This window comes from Megalops cyprinoides, chromosome 17 (assembly GCF_013368585.1).
Source record: "Megalops cyprinoides isolate fMegCyp1 chromosome 17, fMegCyp1.pri, whole genome shotgun sequence".
NCBI classification, from domain to species: Eukaryota; Metazoa; Chordata; class Actinopteri; order Elopiformes; family Megalopidae; genus Megalops; species Megalops cyprinoides.
In genome coordinates, this window is record NC_050599.1 from 5,500,445 (window position 1) to 5,523,867 (window position 23,423).

Consider the following 23,423-nt stretch of genomic DNA (forward strand, 5'->3'; position numbering starts at 1 on the left):
ATAGACAGTAGCAGTATATTGGCAGTAAGTTGTGGTTAAGGAACCGGGGTTGTAACGGATGGTTGCTGGATCAGTTTCCAGGCAACAACATGACTGATGTACCATTGAGGAATATTTGTATTTCTTTAGTAAAATATACAGCTGTATAAAACATGAGTATATATAAATTGTATACTTTGCAAGATGCCCTGGGTCAGGGAGACTGTTAAGCAAATAAATAACAATAAGCAAAGTACTTCATTCAGTGTACAGTTGCATCCGACAAGAACCCCTGTGAAATATTTCACCACATATGATTATTTTCAAAGCTTTCTTAAACCAACTGTAAAAGAAGGCATAAACCACAGGGTTAAAAGCAGAATTTAAGTAACCAAACCAAACCAGAGCATCAACCAACACTGGAGGAATAGAGTAGCCAATGAAGGGGTCAATGATGTTACACAGGAAAAATGGCGTCCAGCAGGTGAGGAAGACTCCGACCACTATGGCTAAGGTACTCGCTCCTCTTCTTTCTCGTTGCCTAGATGCTCTGGACTCGTTCTCCCCTCCCATTCGAAACTGCTGTGCCAGATCTTTAATGGACCTAGCCTGTCCTCTGGCAACCAAATATATTTTCAGGTAAATGGTCAGTATGATCAGGCCGGGAATGAAAAAGGAGAACGTTGAGGCAACTACTGCTGAGGCTCGGCTGAAGAACACTGGGCAGCCTCCAATACACTTCACGTGTACTTCGAAGAACTCCTCACTGCCTCTTACATTGAGCTCAGAGAAGATCATTCCATAGGCAAATATGGCAGGGATCACCCAGCTGGTGGTGAGCATAATAAGGATGGTGACTGAGTTGATGATGGACCTGTACATCAGTGGGTTACACACGGCAAAGTAACGGTCAATGGAGATGAATGACAGGTGAAAGATTGAGGAGGTGCTCAGCATGATATCAGTGCTGGTGTGGATTTTGCACATGAAGTCACCCAGGTACCAACAGCCCAGGACAGAGCGTACTGCACTGCAGGGCATCACAAACACTCCCAGCAGGAAGTCGCACACTGCCAGCGAGAGGATGAGGTAGTTTGTGGATGTGTGCAGCTGCTTAAAGTGTGCTATGGAGGTGATGACCAGAAGGTTCCCACTCACTGTTACCAGTATGGTAAACCCCATGAACAAGAACATGAGAAACTGTATGCTCAGGGGTCTAGATAACCTCTCGCAGGATCCTCTTAAAGACTCGTAGCAGTAGTGTGTTCCTGTGAACACAATGTTGTTGTAATCTGTGTCATTTGAGATGCTCATCCTCAGGGCCTTTGGAAAAAAAGGAGATTGTTACTCAAGATCACATGCATCCAAAAGGTTAAAGAAGAGGTAATTCATTATTTTTACTTTCATGCAAAAGAAACAGAGCATCTGCTAGGCCACTTACTCCAAATGCCAACCAGTGTCAGTGTGTGACATCCCCATCCATCTATCAGGTGTCGTGCTTGAGATGAACAGAACGATGTGTTATTTTAAATATTTTCCGTTGGAGTCAAGTTAAACTGCTGGGTTAACCACAGTTAAGATTGTGAGTATATTAAATCAAGCAGCATCAAACGCATTCCCGTTCCCAATGCATTGAGGAAATGGTGGTCCTTATGATCATGTTTTTATTACAGTTTAATCAGGGGAATGAATATGTTCTGGTGGCAGTTGATAAATGTAGGTAATTCTGGACAAATTAATTTAGCTTATTAATTTGCCTAATTAACCAACTAATCAGTTCATCCCCTAAGTATATATATATTAGTTGTTGTTTGATGACCAACTACTAGTAATCAGATAAATATTGTTAACCTTGGCTGTATTAAAAAGATTGAAAACTGTGAAAAGTTAAAAGTATGTCATCAAACTGACAGGAATTCTGGCACCTATACTTGTTTCCTATACTTCTTTACATCTTTTAGAATAACGCATTTGTTTTTCTCTCTTTCAGATGGGCAAAGTAGTTCTCTTCCCTTCATTTTATCACCTGTTTAAAGCCACGGGAAAAAATTGCATTCTGTATGTGGAATTGTAACAATTTAAAATCTGTTAAAATATAATATGTGCTACTTATGGGGCTCCCCAGTAGCTCAGTGGTTAAGGCGTTCACCTTGAACGCAAGCTGAGCTCTATGACCCGGGTCCTGCCCCAACCATGTTATCTGGCAATGATAACTGTCCACAGCAACAGAACAAATTGGTTTCGTTCTGCCAGGGGTAGAGGTGGGTAGGTGGGCACAACCCCTGCTGGTCAGTGGGGTGCCCATGGTCTGCCTGTATAAAGCTACACATGAAGTGCTTTCTTCTGACTCATGTCTGTGCAAGCTGACATCATGTTGAGGAGAGCACATGCTTTAAAGCATTTTCCCAGCTCAATAATGGAGCTTGAAGCACTGTAATCATGTGGATCACGATTACCATCTGGTATTCTAGATTAGGAGAAAAAAGTTTAAAAAGTATATAAAAATGTTTTACACATTTTTTTGCTGATGATTTTCTTTTTATTCGTTTGCTCCAGATGTTTTATTAATGCATTATTTAATTTATTTTAAACCACACAATGTACAAAGTGAATGCACTGCATTAATGATGAGTTTTCAACAGTCTCCTGGTATGAAAGTTCTGATTAAAACCTATTATGGTCAAAAGATGAACCAGACATTAGCCTACATGTGAAATCAATTTAAGAAGTCTGATCTTTGTGGAAAAACAGTAGGCATGTAAGTTTTATTCCTCATATTGTTGTTCATAAGTGATACATAATTCTGCATTTCTGCATTAACAACCAAAGTATTGCCATATATTGAGTGTAATACAACAAAAGCATTACAGATGGCTACGGCACTATGTACATCCTAAACTATAAACTGTGGTGCTCTGCAAATACAGCACATGCACTACTGGTCACGTACACGGTACTGTTAAAGATCTTGTTGGGATTCATTAATTTATTGATTTTTGTATTGTTTTAAGTTAAAAGTTTTCTCACTTAATCCTTGTTGTATTTTAAGCACAATTTAGGGAATTGTAAACTAAAATAACTAAAATGTGTTTGAGTCGATGGCTGTTTTTGCAGTTTGCCCATAATGGGAGGTCAAGGGGAGCATGCTGATGAAATGCAGTCAGTTGCCGAAAAGTGACAATCACTGTCATGGCATGTAGAAACAAAATAGCCGTTTCCTGAGAGGCAGCACATCTCAGTTTTCTTTGAAAAAGGTCACAGTTATAATGATGCCACACGTAATTCTTCTCAGGGTTGTTGTCATCATTATTTAATAATATCACAATTAAATTAGGTACTCATTAATGATCTTCTGAAAGATTTCAGATGTTGAGAGCTGTTATATGTAAGGCAGCTTCATAAAAATGATGGGTTCTTCCATGGTAACATCTGAGCATATCTGCACTTAGTTTTAAAACCACAGCACTTTAGACCGACGTTGCCAAAGAAGGCCCACAGCTGCTAAACCAAGAGACCATGCATAAGATCAGGCCATATTCTGTACCTTCTGCTGACATATGTAAAAACTTGCTTTAACAGAGTTATGAAAATAAGTATAATAGGTAAACCTTCCCTAATCTGCAATTTTTAAGATTTTAAATGTGGATAAGTTGAAAGTTCTGCCCAGTATTTTTCCAAAAATGCACATTTTGGACTATTTCATATAGGAAAATGTATTTATTTTTGGCAGCACTAATGACAATGTCAAATACCGAAATGCATCTAAAGAATATTTAAAAAGATTTAGATAAAAATATATTTTGCAGTGGGAATAGGAATGCTATATATTCATATAGTTTTGTCATATAAGATGCCTGTCTTGTACATATGAGTCTCTCCTGTGATATGTCCATGACTCTAATTGCTTACCTTAAAGCATAATCCTACTGAAACCAATTTCTTCTAATTTTATCTGTATTGACCTGTAAAAGGTGACAGAATACAACAGACAAATAGGAGAACGCCACAGTAACAAAAGATACTCAACTGGTGTGGAAATTCAAACTTGAAGATACTTTTTACATGCTCATAAAATAAGCACTGAGTGTCCCAGGAATCCTAATTTAATCCAACGGAATGGAAAAAGATGATCTCTCATGTACGTACCTCTCATTCACTGGCGCCCTTGTACTTTTCGTAAGGTCAAAATTAGAAAACGAGGCAAGTATAAACCATGAAGTCCACATCTGATTTTGTCCTAATACCTTTGTGCGCAGTGACTGCACTGATGCCTAGCTTGGAAAAAACAGTGGCTTTTAGCAAACAGCTAACGTGCAAAACGTCACCAACCTGAATACATGTTTACCGTACAAACAGTATAGAGGATCTATCAAAAATGTTAGAAAGAGAATCAACACTGTAGGAAAAATGTTGATGTTTGTAAAAGTCAAATATTTAAAGAAGGCCTGCAACAAGAGCGTGCTGATGCAATTTGACTGAATACACAGAATCCTTTCTTGTTGTTGACTTTTGTCCATCTGTGAGTGAAAGGATAGCCATTCTGGTTGTATGCATCTATTGTACATTACAACGTCACTTGGCTCTATCATGAAAGAGGTGGAAATTTATCAAGTCAATTATTCACAGAAGTACATAAAGGCTACAGATATGTGGTTCTGATACATCATAAAAAGGATATTACCTCCTCTGTGTTTAATCTGGTTTTCTGCAGTTGTGTACTGAATTTAAATAGCGGCCATTGACTGTTTTTAAGAGTGAAACACTACATGCATTACAACTCAAAAAGGAAAATGGGTAAATAACTGTTCAGAGATATGAATTAATCTGCAGTCACAACTGCTAAAGGATGTATCAACAGACAACATTACACTACTTTGTGTAAAGCAGTAAAGGGTTTTTCCTATATTTTCCTTTCTGAATCCAAATGGTGTTTATTTACAGATACAACAAACAGGTCTACTTTTCCAATAGAAAACGCAAGTGAAAAAGTATCCTTGTTTGCAGTGCACTTGTACATAAAAATGATTGTTTTTTTTTTTCAATCACATACAGGGGTCCACACTGTTTAAACACTCAACTGAAGTCATAAGTCCACTGACTTATGATGTCATATTCAATTGAGATTAATGCAAGAAAGTAAAATACATTTAGAAAAATGTTGCACAAGTTGGATAAGCGCTTGTATGCCTGTCTACATGGCACTCTTCAGTCATATGACTAATGAAAAATAGCAGATGACAAAACGGCAGCAGAAAACAAATGCAAACAAACAAGGCACCTACGACTGAGGGTTAGGGTTAGGGTTAGGGTTAGAGTTAGGCACCTACGACTGAGGCAGCATATGTTTTGATCAATGACCATGATGCGTCACTGCAGCATACAGAGTGGCAAATATAATGGAGATATTCATAACTAAGTGAGATCATTATTTGGTGTTTGAAAAATTTAGTATAGTACTTTCCTGTACTGTGGCATTGTAGCCTACGTAGTGCTAGCAATGTTGTAACATTAAAAAAGAAGTAATGCAAAGTCATTTTATGCTGTTTCATATATGTTCACATAAAAATGCCATACATTCAAATATGGTTAGTGTTTACAGAAAATATCTTGCTCAAGTAAATAAGAAAGAATGCATTTTTAAACATTTTTAGAATATAATTCTGCCTCAAAGAATCAACAGATTATAAGAGTTAGTTTGGCCTGAGTTGAGATGAATATGTGAATATAGTGATATAGTTACTAGCCTCCCTAATGTAAAATGAGATACAGGTCCAAATGGCAGTTCCCTTTTTAAGGGTTACTGACATTTACAGGCTAACTGTTGGGTTAGGGAACATGTAGCTGACTTAACTTGCTCTTCCTACAGCTCAAACCTGGCCTGATGGAGGTAAACCTGAAGAGGAATGAGATGAGGGGCCTGTGGTCACAGGAGAAATCACTGCACCGAGGGTCACAGTCATCGGAGCTGAGGGTGACGGGTAAGGCAGTGGGAGGTCTGCTGGAAAGGGAGCCAGTGTCTTTTCCTGTCAGCTTGGAAGAGTGCCCTTTCTTCCTCTTAGGCCTATAGACCCACACCAGACCCTGAGCAAACCTGTCTTCTGCTGCCTATTTCCTATTTGAAGAAGGAGTAGGCCTTCTTCATCTGATTTTCAGTACTACTGTGAAACAGCTGACATGCTCTTTTAAATTAATAGTTACTAGATACTAGTTAACAAACATTATGTGGCTGATTCAGACATAACAGTTGCATGTCTCTTTTACTACTAAGCTAATTCAGACTTGGACCGCTTAAGCTTCCACAAATGCTTAAGCATTTGCAGAAGAGTGTGCCCAAAATGAAGGGGTTTTGCAGGTGTGTCTAAATAGTCTAAATACTAAAAAGTGACAAACACGTTAGTGAGGGTGCCCAAAAAATGCTCAGCATCCTTAACTCTGACCCGCCCCCCCTGTGATTGTTGAAAACATGGAAACATTGCACTAATAATTAATTTGCTACTTAATATTGTAATAATACAACAAAAGTAGTATAATGCATGAAGTAAATGTAAAATAAAATGTAGTCATTTATCTTTATATAGTTGTCATTATTACTTGCTTGATAGTTAAGGGAAAACCTGCTTTCAATGGAACATACTTTATTTCATACAATGAATGAAACAGTGAATTAAACCTGAAAATAAGAGCAATGCTGTTTTCCACCCAGTAGCAAGCCTATTATTGTCATTATGGCAGGCTTCAGCCGTTGTCATATATCCATCAAATAACAAATACAGTTCAACAAATAAATAACTGCATGAATCCTTTCACATGCACACTAAATAAAAGGTGTGTATGCATAAAAACCCCATGGAATCCAGCTACCAAAGTCATTAATCCTCTTAGTAAACAAGCAGTTATGAAATAATTCCCTGTTCTTAGTCAAGATGGTAGACACAGTGACAAAAAGATCAGATAAGTATTGGCTTAACAATGTATGTATGATGCAGTACCAATAACAATGCAGCTGACAAGGCTAAGCACGGAAGTAGCTCTTTGTGCTTCATGCTTCTGTGGTAGTTAAATATTGTCTTCACTGCGAAGCAACGTTGACATTTGACGTTGACGTTTATTTGTAATCATTTTCATCTGATGTTATCTGAAAATACCTGGTCATTAACACCTGTCATATTTATAATCTCCAGATGATCATTTCTTATTCCGATTCTGATACCTTAAGGGCTGATGTGGTCAGCTGTTACATTTTAAAAGCAATGTTCTTTTATGCATTACTTTCATAACCAGCAAAATAAGAGCATGGGTCGTTATGGTAGTGTTACCTTTCCATCGTATTACAGTAAATATATACGTTTTGCACAATAGATGTGGAGGAATAGAATTGCTTATTAATGCAATGCATGCCTGTTCGTTTTCAGCTGAAAAACTGAAGAAAAAAAGTTGTTAATGGACTCAAACATCAGCCCGTTGGCATGCAGTTTGATGATAAAGTTATCTTAAAATTATCTTTGATGATAAAGATAAACAAGTCCATGGCATACACTTCAATGCATTGCTACAGATATCTCAATTTCTGTCAGGTTTAATGTTATATTAAAATGTATAGACCCCCAAATGTAATGACAACATTACCTTCTGTCCTGATTCTACTACTGTGACTACAAACTTGACCGGTCATGGGTACAAATATTTTTGCATTTTACAACTTGACATCATTTCTGTTTCTCAGTGATATATCCAGGTTTACTAGTAACACATTTGTTCTTGCTAGTGTACATGTGACATCATGTTTGTACTTGGGGCATATGTATAAGCTACATATTTAAATTTACAAAATGAGATGTAAAATATCATAAAAAAGAAATCAATCACTGCTTAGTTTTGTCCTGGAAGAACCCGTCTGAAATATTTTCCCAACAATGATCATTCTGAAAGCTTTCCTATACCAGCTGTAAAAGAAAGCATATACAATAGGGTTAAATGCTGAATTTAAATAGCCAATCCACACAAACGCGTCATATAACACTGCCGGAATGGCATAATTAATGATCGGGTCAATGAGGTTACACACAAAGAAGGGGGTCCAACATGACAGGAATACCCCCATAACGATTGCAAGGGTCTTTGTGGCTTTTCGCTCCATGTTGCTTGCTCTGGCTTCAGAGTGCACATTCTGACAGGCAATGGAGCGGACTTGTTTCTGTGCAATTAGGAAGATTTTATGGTAGATTGTGAGCATAATGAACCCTGGAATGTAAAAAGAGAGAACAGAAGCTACAGTGCCTGATACCACACCCAGGAAAATAAAACAGCCCCCTACGCAATAAATGTTATTGTAGTAAATGTCTTCAATACCCTTGATATTCAGCTCCAAAAATATCATCCCAAAGCCAACAATGATAGACACACTCCAGGTGACTAGAATCATGATCACTGTTACAGCGGTCGTGATCTTGGTCTGGTAGTGGAGGGGCTGACAAACAGCATAGTAACGATCAATAGAAATCATAGACAGATTCAAAATGGACACATTGCTTAGCATGACGTCTGTGCTGGAGTGGATCTTACAGAAGAAGTCTCCAAAATACCAGCAGGTTTCGAGAGAGCGCACCATGCTGGCAGGCATGATGATCGCCCCCAAGAGGAGGTCGGCCATGGCCAGGGAGAGGACGAGGTAGTTGTTTGGCGTGTGAAGCTGTTTGAAGTGAGTGATGGCGATGATAACAAGTAGATTTCCACATACAGTCAGAACAATGACAGCCATACAAAACATATACAGCAGGCCGCGTATAGCTGTTGGGTAGATGGTCTTTGGGCAAGACCTGTTGACCGACTCATAACAGAAGGCTTGGCTGAAATTCATCTTTTGTCCTCAAGTAAATGATTTCCAGTCATACACCTATTGGAGGGACAAGAGGCAAACTGAGAAAAATATATACATAAAAATATACATATGCATATACATAAAAACTCTTCAAACATTCTTACCTCACATAACCGCTGTACTAAAAACAAAGCCTTCATTACACGTCCATATTCCTTTTCTTTGATTTTATTTGAAGTAATCTCGAATAATCTTGTTGAAAAAGAAACAACAGAACCGAAAATGTTCAGAACAAGAACTCGGGTATTAAAGCTTTCCCAAACCTGAGTCCAATGTCCTGTGGAAATGGCTAGCAGCAATGAAGGTAGCTCTTATATACAAAATCCTTGTTGTACAAAAAAATAAATAAATAAATAAATTATAGTCTAATTCTCCTATAACATTGTGGATCGTTCCCTCTGAGCCTCCAGGATTTTCCCTGTAGTTTTGGCTGCTCTCAAACCCCTGCCAGCTCTTGTGACTAATGTCTCCTCAATTTTCAGACTCTCCTCAGATCATCACAACAAGAACAAAAAATGAATGTGAAACCACACAGCAAAAGCAGACAAGATGGAATGTTGAGCTGAAAAATTGAACTCAAGCGGCATTGCTTAGTGCTATACTTTACTAGGCAAGGAAAGGCTATCAATCAGTGAGAGGTGTGAGATACAGCCTTAGATTCTAAGGCTGCTGTCTCCAGTCAAAACTAGAGAGGCTAAGGGAACAGAAAAATACAAATATTTGAATGTAAAATCTATATTTGTTTTAGTATATTCAAGTTAGCATTTCCAATAACGAATTAAATGACAAAATGAACCATTGCATCAAGCATTGTAATGGTAGTGTATGCACACAAAAGGGACATGTAGTACAGTCAAGCAAATCAAACAATCAAAAATAATCTTATGAAAACAGGCTTTGGTTTGGACTCATGAATTGACAGTTGAACAGCAATTATGAAACATATCATTAGGATGAGCACTGCATTTTGCAAAGTGTGGGACTGCTTGCAGTGCAAACTAGCTAAACTTAATTTAACTTTAACATTAATTTTAGTTTATGACTGATAACACTGGAGAGGAAGTAGCATGAAATCACAGTGTATGCTGTAAAACAAAGCGTGTCAGTCTTCATAATAAAACTCTCTTCACACTGAATTAATGAAGTGACCAGCAGTGCTAGCATCTCCACAATATCTGTAAATGTTCCGGAAATCTACAAATGTTCCCCTTTGTGGAAGTAAGCCCTGAACTGAACCTAGCATGGCATAAATCATAAAAAAGAGGTGGTTAACTGTAAGATAGTCAGTAAATGTCCAGCTGTATAAATGGATAAAAAAATTACATCACATTACATTCAGATGTTCTTATCCAGAGTGGCATCCAGGACAAAACAACAGGTTTACTTTCTGACATTTACAGGCTAACTGTTGGGTTAGGAGACATGTAGCTGACTTAGCCTGCCCTTCTTACGGCTCAGACCTGGCCTGATGGAGGTGGTCACAAGAGCCTGTGGTCACAAGAGAAATCACTGCACCGAGGATCATAGTCATCGCAGCTGAAGGTGATGGGTAAGGCAGTTGGGAAGTGGCGGTCTGCTGGAAAGGGAGCCACTGTCTCCTTAGCTGAAGTTTCCATGAGGAGACAGATGGACTCTGTAGGCCAACTACATATCCACTCCACATAGCAGGGACTTTAACTTTTCCTGTCAGCTTGGAAGAGTGCCCTTTCTTCCTTGTAGGCCTATAGACCCACACCAGACCCTGAGCAAACCTGTCTTCTGCTGCCTATTTCCTATTTGAAGGAGTAGGCCTTCTTCATCTGATTTTCAGTACTACTGTGAAACAGCTGACATGCTCTTTTAAATAAATAGTTATTAGGTACTAGTTAACAAACATTATGTGGCTGATTCAGACTTGAGATGTGCTTAACAGTTGCATGTCTCTTTTACTACTAAGCTAATTCATACTTGGACCGCTTAAGCTTCCACATGGGAGATTTGCATTTGCAGAAGAGTGTGCCCAAAATGAGGGGGTTTTGCAGGAAATGAGGGTATGTCTCATAATTTTCCAAGATAAGCACATTCTGACCTTCCCCTTAAGTCTGTTTTTCTCTCCACAACTCGTATGCACACACACAATAAGTTGTGCACATCAGTGTATGTGTAACAACAATATTTTGGTTAACTAGACAGGAAAAGTGCAGTAAAAATACAGCTCATCTCAGTTCCAAAACTGCTTTATTTTCTCAGATGTATCTCCTCAGCTTTGATAGTTAAAGTTGTGAATGTCTTGTGGCTGGCTTCTGCAATGAGCACAGCTAACATGGTGATAAAACCTATCATTCATCAGGTTGCAGGTAGGGAGGTGTGGTTTTTCAGGGCAATTTTTAATTTATTCTCTGTGGGCAGTTTTATACCACCCATTTTAAAAGATATTAGTGGGTGTAAGTTAAGTCTAATTACTAAAAAGTGACAAACACGTTAGTGAGGATGCCCAATAAATGCTCAGCATCCTTAACTCTGACCCGCCCCCCCTGTGATTGTTGAAAACATGGAAACATTGCACTAATAATTTATTTGCTACTTAATATTGTAATAATACAACAAAAGTAGTATAATGCATGAAGTAAATGTAAAATAAAATGTAGTCATTTATCTTTATATAGTTGTCATTATTACTTGCTTGATAGTTAAGGGAAAACCTGCTTTCATTGGAACATACTTTATTTCATACAATGAATGAAACAGTGAATTAAACCTGAAAATAAGAGCAATTCTGTTTTCCACCCAGTAGCAAGCCTATTATTGTCATTATGGCAGGCTTCAGCCGTAGTCATATATCCATCAAATAACAAATACAGTTCAACAAATAACAAGTAACCGCATGAATCCTTTCACGTGCACACTAAATAAAAGGTGTGTATGCATAAAAACCACATGGAATCCAGCTACCAAAGTCATTCTCTTAGTAGACAAGCAGTTATAAAATAATTCCCTGTTCTTAGTCAAAATGGTAGGCACAGTGACAAAAAACATCTTGGTGTTTCATCAGATAAGTATTGGCTTAACAATGTATGTATGATGCAGTACCAATAACAATGCAGCTGACAAGGCTAAGCACGGAAGTAGCTCTTTGTGCTTCATGCTTCTGTGGTAGTTAAATATTGTCTTCACTGCGAAGCAACGTTGACATTTGACGTTGACGTTTATTTGTAATCATTTTCATCTGATGTTATCTGAAAATACCTGGTCATTAACACCTGTCATATTTATAATCTCCAGATGATCATTTCTTATTCCGATTCTGATACCTTAAGGGCTGATGTGGTCAGCTGTTACATTTTAAAAGCAATGTTCTTTTATGCATTACTTTCATAACCAGCAAAATAAGAGCATGGGTAGTTTTGGTACTGTTACTTTTCCATCGTATTACACTAAATATATACGTTTTGCACAATAGATGTGGAGGAATAGAATTGCTTATTAATGCAATGCATGCCTGTACGTTTTCAGCTGAAAAACTGAAGAAAAAAAGTTGTTAATGGACTCAAACATCAGCCCGTTGGCATTTTTGGCTATGTTACCAAAGATAAACAACTCCATGGCATACACTTCAATGCATTGCTAAAGATATCTCAATTTCTGTCAGGTTTAATGTTATATTAAAATGTATAGACCCCCAAATGTAATGACAACATTATCTTCTGTCCTGATTCTACTACTGTGACTACAAACTTGACCGGTCATGGGTACAAATATTTTTGCATTTTACAACTTGACATCATTTCTGTTTATCAGTGATATATCCAGGTTTACTAGTAACACATTTGTTCTTGCTAGTGTACATGTGACATCATGTTTGTACTTGGGGCATATGTATAAGCTACATATTTAAATTTACAAAATGAGATGTAAAATATCATAAAAAAAGAAATCAGTCACTGCTTAGTTTTGTCCTGGAAGAACCCATCTGAAATATTTTCCCAACAATGATCATTCTGAAAGCTTTCCTATACCAGCTGTAAAAGAAAGCATAAACAATAGGGTTAAATGCTGAATTTAAATAGCCAATCCACACAAGCGCATCAAATAACACTGCCGGAATGGCATAATTAATGATCGGGTCAATGAGGTTACACACAAAGAAGGGGGTCCAACATGACAGGAATACCCCCATAACGATTGCAAGGGTCTTTGTGGCTTTTCGCTCCATGTTGCTTGCTCTGGCTTCAGAGTGCACATTCTGACAGGCAATGGAGCGGACTTGTTTCTGTGCAATTAGGAAGATTTTATGGTAGATTGTGAGCATAATGAACCCTGGAACGTAAAAAGAGAGAACAGAAGCTACAGTGCCTGAAACCACACCCTGGAAAATAAAACAGCCCCCTACGCAATGAATGTTATCATAGTAAAAATCTTCAATACCCCTGATATTCAGCTCCAGAAATATCATCCCAAAGCCAACGATGACAGAGACATTCCAGGTGACTAGAATCATGATCACTGTTACAGCGGTCGTGATCTTGGTCTGGTAGTGGAGGGGCTGACAAACAGCATAGTAACGATCAATAGAAATCATAGACAGATTCAAAATGGACACATTGCTTAGCATGACGTCTGTGCTGGAGTGGATCTTACAGAAGAAGTCTCCAAAATACCAGCAGGTTTCGAGAGAGCGCACCATGCTGGCGGGCATGATGATCGCCCCCAAGAGGAGGTCGGCCACGGCCAGGGAGAGGACGAGGTAGTTGTTTGGCGTGTGAAGCTGTTTGAAGTGAGTGATGGCGATGATAACGAGTAGATTTCCACATACAGTCAGAACAATGACAGCCATACAAGACATATACAGCAGGCCGCGTATAGCTGTTGGGTAGATGGTCTTTGGGCAAGACCTGTTGACCGACTCATAACAGAAGGCTTGGCTGAAATTCATCTTTTGTCCTCAAGTAAATGATTTCCAGTCATACACCTATTGGAGGAACAAGAGGCAAAGTGAGAAAAATATATACATGCATACAGCATTTATATATATATATATATATATATATATATATATATATATATATATATATATATATATATATATATACATAAAAAGTGGTTAAAGTTTTACATGAAATTACATAAAAACTCTTCAAACATTCTTACCTCACATAACCGCTGTACTAAAAACAAAGCCTTCATTACACGTCCATATTCTTTTTCTTTGATTTTATTTGAAATAATCTCGAATAATCTTGTCGAAAAAGAAACAACAGAACCGAAAATGTTCAAAACAAGAACTCGGGTATTAAAGCTTTCCCAAACCTGAGTCCAATGTCCTGTGGAAATGGCTAGCAGCAGTAAAGACAGCTCTTATATACAAAATGCTTGTTGTACAAAAAAATAAATAAATAAATTATAGTCTAATTCTCCTATAACATTGTGGATCGTTCCCTCTGAGCCTCCAGGATTTTCCCTGTAGTTTTGGCTGCTCTCAAACCCCTGCCAGCTCTTGTGACTAATGTCTCCTCAATTTTCAGACTCTCCTCAGATCATCACAATAAGAACAAAAAATGAATGTGAAACCACACAGAGACAAAAGCAGACAAGATGGAATGTTGAGCTGAAAAATTGAACTCAAGCGGCATTGCTTAGTGCTATACTTTACTAGGCAAGGAAAGGCTATCAATCAGTGAGAGGTGTGAGATACAGCCTTAGATTCTAAGGCTGCTGTCTCCAGTCAAAACTAGAGAGGCTAAGGGAACAGAAAAATACAAATATTTGAATGTAAAATCTGTATTTGTTTTAGTATATTCAAATTAGCATTTCCAATAACGAATTAAATGACAAAATGAACCATTGCATCAAGCATTGTAATGCTAGCGTATGCACACAAAAGGGACATGTAGTACAATCAAGGGGAAGTAGCATGAAATCACAGTGTATGCTGTAAAACAAAGCGTGTCACTCTTCATAATAAAACTCACTTCACACTGAATTAATGAAGTGACCAGCAGAGCTAACATCAATGTTCCACCAATCTACAGATGTTCCCTTTTGTGGAAGTAAGCCCTGAACTGAACCTAGCGTGGCATAAATCATAAAAAAGAGGTGGTTAACTGTAAGATAGTCAATGGAGGCCCAGAGCAGTGCCATGGATCAATAGGATTAATCAACCTAACAATTAACAGTCATATTAGGAGGATAGCATCCAGGGGCAAACTCATTGTAAAATGGTTAGTTGTGGTGACTTCTTGGGGGGAGGATAGTACTTAATTCTACCATTAATTAGGCAAGAAATGCAGCATAATATGAGCTCATAGCTTATACTTCAAATTAGTTAATTTGCATAACATTTTCCTGTGCATCTTGAAATACTAAATAAACAGTAAAAAAATAATAATAATAATAATAATGACATCCACCTAAGCAAGATCAGGGTGGCGTTGGTGAGGAAAAGTTCCTTCTGCTGAAGGAAGACAGTAACACAAGATTCACCTTTTCATTGTAACTCGATATATCTTACATAGGAATTGGAATCACTTGCTCATTTATCAGTAAGCGGGTACACATGCAAGCTCAGAGCAGGATAATTTCATAATGCAAAATTTAACTTGAGATGACTGGGTACTGGTGTTCCCTTAGAAAGTGGTTGCTAGCTAACTAGTCATCAATAGGTGTACTGTACTCGATTCCTGGTTTGTGCCATACCTGCTGCTTGCTAGCTAGCTCACATTACATAAGAGAGCTAGCAACACACACTAGCTACCTAGCTACAGGAGATATGTTAGTATTAGAACACAGTACAGTTTGCTAACAGTGCAGCTGCCCTAATATTTGTATATGTTCCCTGCATGGCTGCAATGTAGATGACTAGTTAGCTATCACCAAGTAACCATTTTTGATGCATAAATATGTCAGTGTAAACAAGATTCACATGTTGCAATGACTGATAAGTCTCATACGCTAGGCTAACTTGCTAGATAAACTAGGCTGCCTAGGTTGACTTTGCTGAATTGTGTTAGTTCAGTTGGCCAAGCAAGCAAAGAGACATGTTGAGCAAGTAAACCTCATTTCATGATTATGCATCAGATCATTGGCATATAATCCCTTACGACAGGGGTGGCCAAACCTCTCCTGGAGGGCCACTTGTCCTGCATGTTTTAGATCTGTCCCTGCTCCAACACAGCTGATTCAAATGATCAGTTTGTTATTCAGCAGCTTCAGGAGTTCATAACAAGTTGATCATTTGAATCAGCTGTGTTGGAGCAGGGAGAGATCTAGAACATGCAGGACAAGTGGCCCTCCAGGAGAGGTTTTGCCACTCCTGCCTTACGATGAAGAATGCACATGAGGCACTCTCCATAATACAAGCACTGTCTGCTGTGATTGAAAACCCCTACAACAGCAGTTGTGTCAGGATTTCAACTGTCATATCCCAAGATGACCACTAGATGGCTTCATAACTTCCTGTGTTCCATGTCTCATTTAGTTAATGTCTTCTACCTAGTTTTTTTTTTTTTTCACCTGTGTTGTCTATTATTTAAGACCTGCCCTTTGTCTATCTACTAGCTCAGTCTTGAGTGGTCATGCTTGTTGTGAATGAACTCTTGTACCGAGCCTGTTTTGTTTAACCTTGAGTCTTCAGTAAAAGAAACTTTGTTTTCTTTGAGCTACTGTGCAGTTGCTGAATATTCAAGCTTGATCTCAAACAGTGAAATATATAGTCATCATAAATAGTAAAGAAAAAATAATATATGAAGAGTTGTCATGCTTGAACGCCACATTCCTGGAATAAGGAATAAAGCACAAAAGACTAAACTGCCCCTATCAAGGATGATATGGAATTTTTTTGTCATTTTAGAATAGAAAGTGAGATTTTTGTTCAAAGTGAGCTTCAGTTCAGGAGTAAACTTAATCTGGTCTAGAAAACTGGCCCAGTATGTTTTTGTGTAGTGACTCAAGCAGTTACATAACAGAAAGTAACAATATACATAATTCTAAGTATTTGTTTATTATGCCTAAGCACATATAGCAATCAAATATGTTCATGGTTATGTCCTTTATTCCTCTGAGGACTGTATTTCACCGTTTGAGATAAAAGATAAAGTTGGAATCTTCATGTCATATGTCATCTTCATTTCACATGTTGTGTGAAATAACCCAATATTGCTAAAGTATCAGAGCATGTATCAATTCAGTGTTGAAAACCCTTTGCAGCACATTAGGCCAAGTTTAATGTAAAGTAATTTCATAAATTTCCTTTGTGAATCCATCTTTTGTGGCTTTTGAGAGGCAGAATTTTTCCCAAAGATGGCTCCAATCCCTCTCAGTGTTAGCACCACTTCTGATTTAGTACACCTGACATGGGTTGCTTGCTCATCTGGGGCACATAAAAGAAGCCTGCCAGGTTGATTGCCTTTCTGTCCCTCCCATCTTTTTGTGCTTGAGTACTTGTTTTAACCCTTTTAACCCTGAAAACTTGAACTGTGTTATGGACCCAGCCTAGACTGGACTATTCCTTTGGCTTGCACCGCCTCTCGTTCAACCCGGCTGAATAATTGGGGAATTTGTGTAAGTTAAGCTCAACACTCAACAGTGAACTAGCGTTTGTTGTTTTCTGTTTCAGTCTTTGTAAAGACATGTATGTTTTGTTTCAAGATAAAAGTCCTGGTGAATTCGCTGTGGGAACCACATCTGCTAATGCACTGTGTTGAAATTATTGCACAGCTCACCCTTTCCTGTAGTGACTATATTTATGGTTTACTGAACTTCACTTATGTGGCAACCTACATAAGTAAAGTACATTACATTACATTAAAGTACATTACATTGAAATTTTTCAATGAAATAATAATTTATTTTCATTTTCATCACATCTTTGAGAAAGTGGCAGGAAACCTTTTGGTAAGCTCTAAGAACATGATGTGTTTCCATTAGAATTAATGTTATGTTAAACTTATATGCCCTTAATTTTAATTACATTTCATGCTCTCCTGCTCCTCCCCTATTCTATGACCATGACTACAAAAATAATTAATGTACTCAGGGGTGGCAATGTCAATACCTGCAAGGCTAACTGATAGTTCGTATTCATGTTACATTTGAATCCAAAATTTTACCAGTGATACATATTTCATTCAGCATACTTTTACAAGTTTCAATATGAGATGTAAAACATAAGCCAACAGTAAGTCAGTCAGAGCTCAGTTTTGTGTTTGAGGAATCAGCCTGAAATAGTTTCCCTAAAATGATCATTTTGAAAGCTTTCCTGTACCAGCTGTAAAAGAAAGCATAAACAATAGGGTTAAATGCTGAATTTAAATAGCCAATCCATCCCAGTGTATCATACAACACAGGAGGAATGGAATTATTAATGATCGGATCAAGCAGATTACACACAAAAAAGGGCATCCAACATGTCAGAAAAACCCCCATAACGATCGCAAGGGTCTTTGTGGCCTTTCTCTCCATGTTGTTTATTCTGGCTTCAGAGTGCACAGTCTGACAGGCAATGGCGTTAATAGAGCGAGCTTGTTTCTTTGCAACTCGGAAGATTTTGTGGTAGATGCTGAGCATAGTAATCCCTGGCAAATAAAAAGAGAGAATGCAAGCTGCAGTAGTTGCTCCCTCAGTCTGAAAAAGGAAACAGCCTCCTACGCAATAGATGTTATTGTAGTAATAATCTTCAACACCCTGGATATTCAGCTCGGTAAATATTATTCCAAACCCAATGACGATAGACAAATTCCAGCTGACCAAGATCAAGGCCACTGTGACACTGACTGTGATCTTTCTCTGGTAGTGGAGGGGCTGACAGATGGCATAATATCTATCAACAGAAATTATACAAAGGCTAACAATTGATACGCTGCATAGACTTATATCTACACTGGTGTGGAATTTACAAAAGAAGTCTCCGAAATACCAGCAGGTTTCGATTGAACGCACCATGCTCGGGGGCATGACAATCCCCCCGACCAGGAGGTCGGCCACCGCCAGGGAGAGGATGAGGTAGTTGGTTGGTGTGTGAAGCTGTTTGAAGTAAGAGACAGCAATAATGATGAGAAGGTTTCCGCATATGGTTAGAACAATGACAGCCAAAAAGAACATATACAGCACAATGCGTACAGCTGTTGCATAGGTGATCTTCGGGCAAGACTTGTCCACAGACTCATAACAGAAGCCTACATTTTCAATCATCCCAGGGTGGCTGAAATTCATCTCTTATGTTGCCAGGTAAAAAGGTTTTTGATTCCAAAATCTATTAGAAAAAAAGAGTAAAAGCAGAATATACAAGTGAATTCATATAACATATATACATTCTGAAATGACATGAATAGATACTAGATACTGTTTTTGATGTACATATTACATTGCATTAATGATAGCAACATCTAATGTTACCTGTAGTATACTTTGCAGTATATTAAAATTTAAATGTGATTTTTTTTTTTTACCGTACTTTGTAAGTTACATGCACCAATAACTAAACCATCACAAGTCTCTGTTTTCTTTCTGTTTTTATTCTAAACATTTTGTGTTCCATGTAGATGATAATCAATAAAACTGAAAATATTCTGAAGAAGTGCTCTAAGAGATAAGACTTTGACAAACCTGAGTCCGATGTCTTGTGGAAATGGGCAGCAACAGTGGATGTGGCTCTGTTATATGTAGAATGCTCAGGGTAAAAAAAATAAAAGAAAAAAGCCCTCCCCTGATTTTCTCAGAACACTGTGCCACTGTGCTTACCAGAGCTCCAGGCGTTTACATGTTGTTTTGGCTACTCTCAAACCCCTGCCTGCTCACCTGACTAATGTCTTCTCTATTTTCAGACTCTCCTCAGATAATCACGATGAGAAAAAATGAATCTGAGACCATAAGGAGATTCAGCATTCTTGATTAATTATCAGTGGGAACGTTGAGCAGAAAAATAGAACTGAACAGGCATTGTTGAATGGCTGTGACTACTTTTCTTGTCTGTCCTTATCTAGTGACAACTGTATTCATGAGAGATATGATATATGGCCTTCTAAGGCTGCAGATTCCGTTCACAATCACAAAGACTAGGGTATCAGACAAATGCAGATAGTGTGAACCAATCCTGAGGCCTGAAAATTCAAACTGGAAAGGAGTTTTTGCATTGCAGGGACAGAATGACCCCTTTCAGTGAGTGGCTCTAGGGTACTTGTGATTTCCTCCAGCAGATCTAAAACAGCCTGGCTAGGCAAACGGTAGGTCTGTATTATTTTTTGCCTCAGACATCTAAAACAAATGCGAGTTGAAAATACCCTTCCCGCTGAAAGCTGTACTCTTTAATAACCCCTATGTCTCATTCCCACGAAAATGACAACAACCATTACTAAAACCCCAGTTAGTGCTGGTAATGATTAGCACCTGCCTCCTTACGGATGGTAAGATTCACCGATTCGCATTGGTGCACCGCCATAAAGTTCACGATGCGATTGCCGCGATTAACAAAGTGTGCACTGGTGCAATTTGGGATGAACTCGGGATGCATCGTTTCTAACACCTTTGCATCGGTAAAGTCTGATTTATTTATATATAATTATTGGTAGAGGCCCTATGCCTTTATTATTTAGAAATGTGACCAATAATTTGTGGCCAATAATTTTATACGTAGATTGACTCCTCCTCTCTAAACTGTTTCTCAAGCACGTTCTCTCATCTCCACTGCTGTCAGTGGCCAATTCTCATCAAGTCTCTCGGCCAAGTCTCGCCCGAGTTGGAGGCGTGTCCGGGCGAGTCACAGATTATCATGGAGGAGGATGAGTTACATTTTCCACCGAATTGCTACAAACCAAATGTTTGGTGACAAATGTTTTCAAGAGAGACACACAATTTGACAACACGTATGCAATTTGCGAAATATGCCGTTCTGCTATAAAGAAAAGAAACGGCATAAATGAGATACTTACTGAGTGCTGAGTGACATTGGTCTCTGCCAGTAGGCAAGTCATTCAGCTGTGCAATCCTTATCTCTCTCACGCACAGGGGCACCAGTAGGAATTTTGGGCCCCCTGAAAGGTTAATGCACTGGGCCCCTATATACATGTAACAAAAATATATGGTAGAATCTTTGAGGGGCCCTGTTTGCTTGGGGCTCTTGGTATCATCCCAAACAACCCCCCCCCCCCCCCACTTACAGCGCCCCTGCATGCACACACACACGCATGCACACACGCATAAATGATGGCTGTCGAACTAAATGTTTGAACGTACAGGAGCCCCGGAGTTGTGCTCAGCTCTCCCTGCTGGTCTGGCTTGTACGCTACATCAGGAGACCTCAGTCCAGGCAACTCCTCTGCAGTGGGAGTCACTACTGCAGTGTATAGTGGCAGCAGTGTCGTGAAGCGGTAAGGACAGGGGCTAGTAACCCAAAGGCTTCTGGTTCCATCCCCTGCTGGGGCTATGCTGCTGTACCCTTGGACAAGGTACTTCATAAACAGATAACGTGTAAGAATTGTAACTGTACGCTCTGGATAAGAATGTCTGCTAAACAACTAAATGAACATGTACTGGCTTGCTTTCAGCATACAGCTAAGGGTGCCCCTCTCTGCTAATACTCCCACTAATGACTCACACCACTCCTCTCTCCTTTTAGCAGTTCATGCACCTGTGGCCACGCCTCCTTTCTCACTTGCAGCTAAGCTCCCAACTCTTGAATCTGTCAATAGATTTTTCTATCGTACTCTCTTGTTTCAGTTTAAAAGTGGCTGGAATTCCACTTCAAGGTGGGGAAGAAGACAATCATAAAGGACACACGATTATCAAAATTTAGACATAAATAGTGGGACTTTATTAAATAGTTAATATTATTGTCTTTTATATGAGCAAGGACAAGAAAAACTTCATGTTTCACAGCATTAGGCATCAGTTTTGTTATATGCCTAATTTTATCTCTCTGTGCAATGTATTGAGCATATCTGTCAAACCAGTTGCAACTTGACTGGAAGGCCCCTACTTTCAATGGTAAGGTTTTTTTGCTCTCTGAAGTTTTTTTTTTTTTTTGAATGTGAGTTGTTGCAGTTAAACTGTACATTTAAAGCAATGAATTACACAGACAGAGTACTGCTTAGTCATTTAATTCTTTTTGAAGCAGACAGATTTTATTAATTTTCTGGTTATCTATTTAAGTGTTAAATGTCAGTTCAAGCAACTGAAAGTCATCATATCAGTCTGTACACAATTTTGCTCTTGAGGAATCAGATTGAAATATTTTTCCAAAAATTATCATTTTTAATGCTTTCCTGAACCAACTGTAAAAGAAAGCATAAACAATAGGATTAAACGCAGAATTTAAATATCCAATCCACACAAGTGTGTCAAGAAACACAGGTGGAATGGAATAATTCAGATATGGATCAATGACATTGCATGCAAAAAATGGGGTCCAACATGACAGGAATACCCCCATAACAATTGCAAGAGTCTTTGTGGCCTTTCGCTCCGAGTTGCTTACAGTTTTTTTGTTTTTTTCAAAGTTCACATTCTGACAGGCAATGCTGTTGATGGAACGGGCTTGCTCCTGTGCAACACGGAAGATTTTCTGATAGATTCCAACCATAATGAACCCTGGGATGTAGAAGGAGAGGATTGAAGATATTGAACTTGAAGCTGCAGACTGAAATAAAACACACCCTCCTACACAAGCAATATAGTTATAATAAAAGTCCTCAATGCCCAAAATGTTCAACTCCAAAAATACCATGGCGAAACCAACAGAGGCAGACACGATCCAACTGACCAGGACCATGGTCACTGCGACCCCAGTGGTGATCTTGGTGTGGTAGTGGAGGGGTTGGCAAACGGCGTAATATCGATCAATGGAGATGAAAGACAGATTTAAAATGGACGCGGTGCATAGCGTGACACCTGTGCCTGCATGGATCTTGCAGAACAAGTCTCCAAAATACCAGCAGGTTTCCACCGTGCGTACCATGCTACCTGGCATAATGATTCCCCCCAGGAGGAGGTCAGCTACAGCCAACGATAGGATGAGGTAGTTGGTTGGCGTGTGAAGCTGTTTGAAGTGAGCGATGGCGATGATAACGAGTAGGTTTCCACATACGGTGAGAACGATGGCAAACCCAAAGAAAGCGTACAGTGGAGCCCGTATTGCTGTTGGATAGATGAACCTTGGGCAAGATCTATTCTCAGTCTCATAACAGAAATATTCAGCTCTCCCAGTTTGACTGAGGTTCATGATTGAATCCATTTGGTCAAATCAGGCAGGTGTTGCTAACCTAGAATAGAGAGAAGAAATGTATGTTGTTGATATACAATATTACATGACATATTGTATATACAGCATTATTTAAGGACACATTACTACCTCACTCATGTGTCTTTATTTCTTAGAGTTACTTAAATTCAAACCCTAATGCATTGGAAAGAAATCTCTCCATAAAATGAGTTGCGCATTAATTGTAATGAATAGATTACAATCACTTCATTCAACAAATCTGCTCCACAGCCAGCTTCCTTAACATTACATTTAACATATACAATGACAATTATGTTCTTCTAAACTCGTCCCCATAAGAACAATGTTAATTTCCCAAAACCTTACCTCAGTCAGATG

At 38.7% G+C, this 23,423-nt stretch overlaps 5 protein-coding genes across 5 annotated transcripts; all 5 read right to left on the reverse strand.

Annotated features, from left to right (window-relative positions):
• Positions 1 to 237: 237 nt before the first annotated feature.
• Positions 238 to 1,293, reverse strand: LOC118792365 (trace amine-associated receptor 1-like). Its single transcript, XM_036550198.1, has one exon. It carries the CDS (start codon positions 1,291 to 1,293, stop codon positions 238 to 240), a length of 1,056 nt encoding a protein of 351 aa, XP_036406091.1.
• A 6,544-nt stretch (positions 1,294 to 7,837) lies between these two features.
• On the reverse strand, positions 7,838 to 8,836 carry LOC118792366 (trace amine-associated receptor 1-like). Its single transcript, XM_036550199.1, has 2 exons — positions 8,542 to 8,836; positions 7,838 to 8,469 (listed from the first exon to the last, which is right to left on the reverse strand). The coding sequence occupies exons 1-2, from the start codon at positions 8,834 to 8,836 to the stop codon at positions 7,838 to 7,840; spliced, it is 927 nt and encodes a 308-aa protein (XP_036406092.1).
• A 3,934-nt stretch (positions 8,837 to 12,770) lies between these two features.
• LOC118792367 (trace amine-associated receptor 1-like) lies at positions 12,771 to 13,769 on the reverse strand. The gene has a single exon (XM_036550200.1). It carries the CDS (start codon positions 13,767 to 13,769, stop codon positions 12,771 to 12,773), a length of 999 nt encoding a protein of 332 aa, XP_036406093.1.
• A 4,244-nt stretch (positions 13,770 to 18,013) lies between these two features.
• Positions 18,014 to 19,828, reverse strand: LOC118792343 (trace amine-associated receptor 1-like). Its single transcript, XM_036550173.1, has 2 exons — positions 19,817 to 19,828; positions 18,014 to 19,042 (listed from the first exon to the last, which is right to left on the reverse strand). The coding sequence occupies exons 1-2, from the start codon at positions 19,826 to 19,828 to the stop codon at positions 18,014 to 18,016; spliced, it is 1,041 nt and encodes a 346-aa protein (XP_036406066.1).
• A 2,185-nt stretch (positions 19,829 to 22,013) lies between these two features.
• On the reverse strand, positions 22,014 to 23,057 carry LOC118792266 (trace amine-associated receptor 1-like). Its single transcript, XM_036550075.1, has one exon. It carries the CDS (start codon positions 23,055 to 23,057, stop codon positions 22,014 to 22,016), a length of 1,044 nt encoding a protein of 347 aa, XP_036405968.1.
• Positions 23,058 to 23,423: the final 366 nt, after the last annotated feature.

Coding starts and splice junctions, on each gene's coding strand:
- LOC118792365 (XM_036550198.1), bottom strand. CDS start 1,293: ATGAGCATCTCAAATGACACAGATTACAACAACATTGTGTTCACAGGA.
- LOC118792366 (XM_036550199.1), bottom strand. CDS start 8,836: ATGAATTTCAGCCAAGCCTTCTGTTATGAGTCGGTCAACAGGTCTTGC. Junction 8,470..8,541: donor GTATTTTGGAGACTTCTTCT/GTAAGATCCACT, acceptor TGATTTCTATTG/ATCGTTACTATGCTGTTTGT.
- LOC118792367 (XM_036550200.1), bottom strand. CDS start 13,769: ATGAATTTCAGCCAAGCCTTCTGTTATGAGTCGGTCAACAGGTCTTGC.
- LOC118792266 (XM_036550075.1), bottom strand. CDS start 23,057: ATGGATTCAATCATGAACCTCAGTCAAACTGGGAGAGCTGAATATTTC.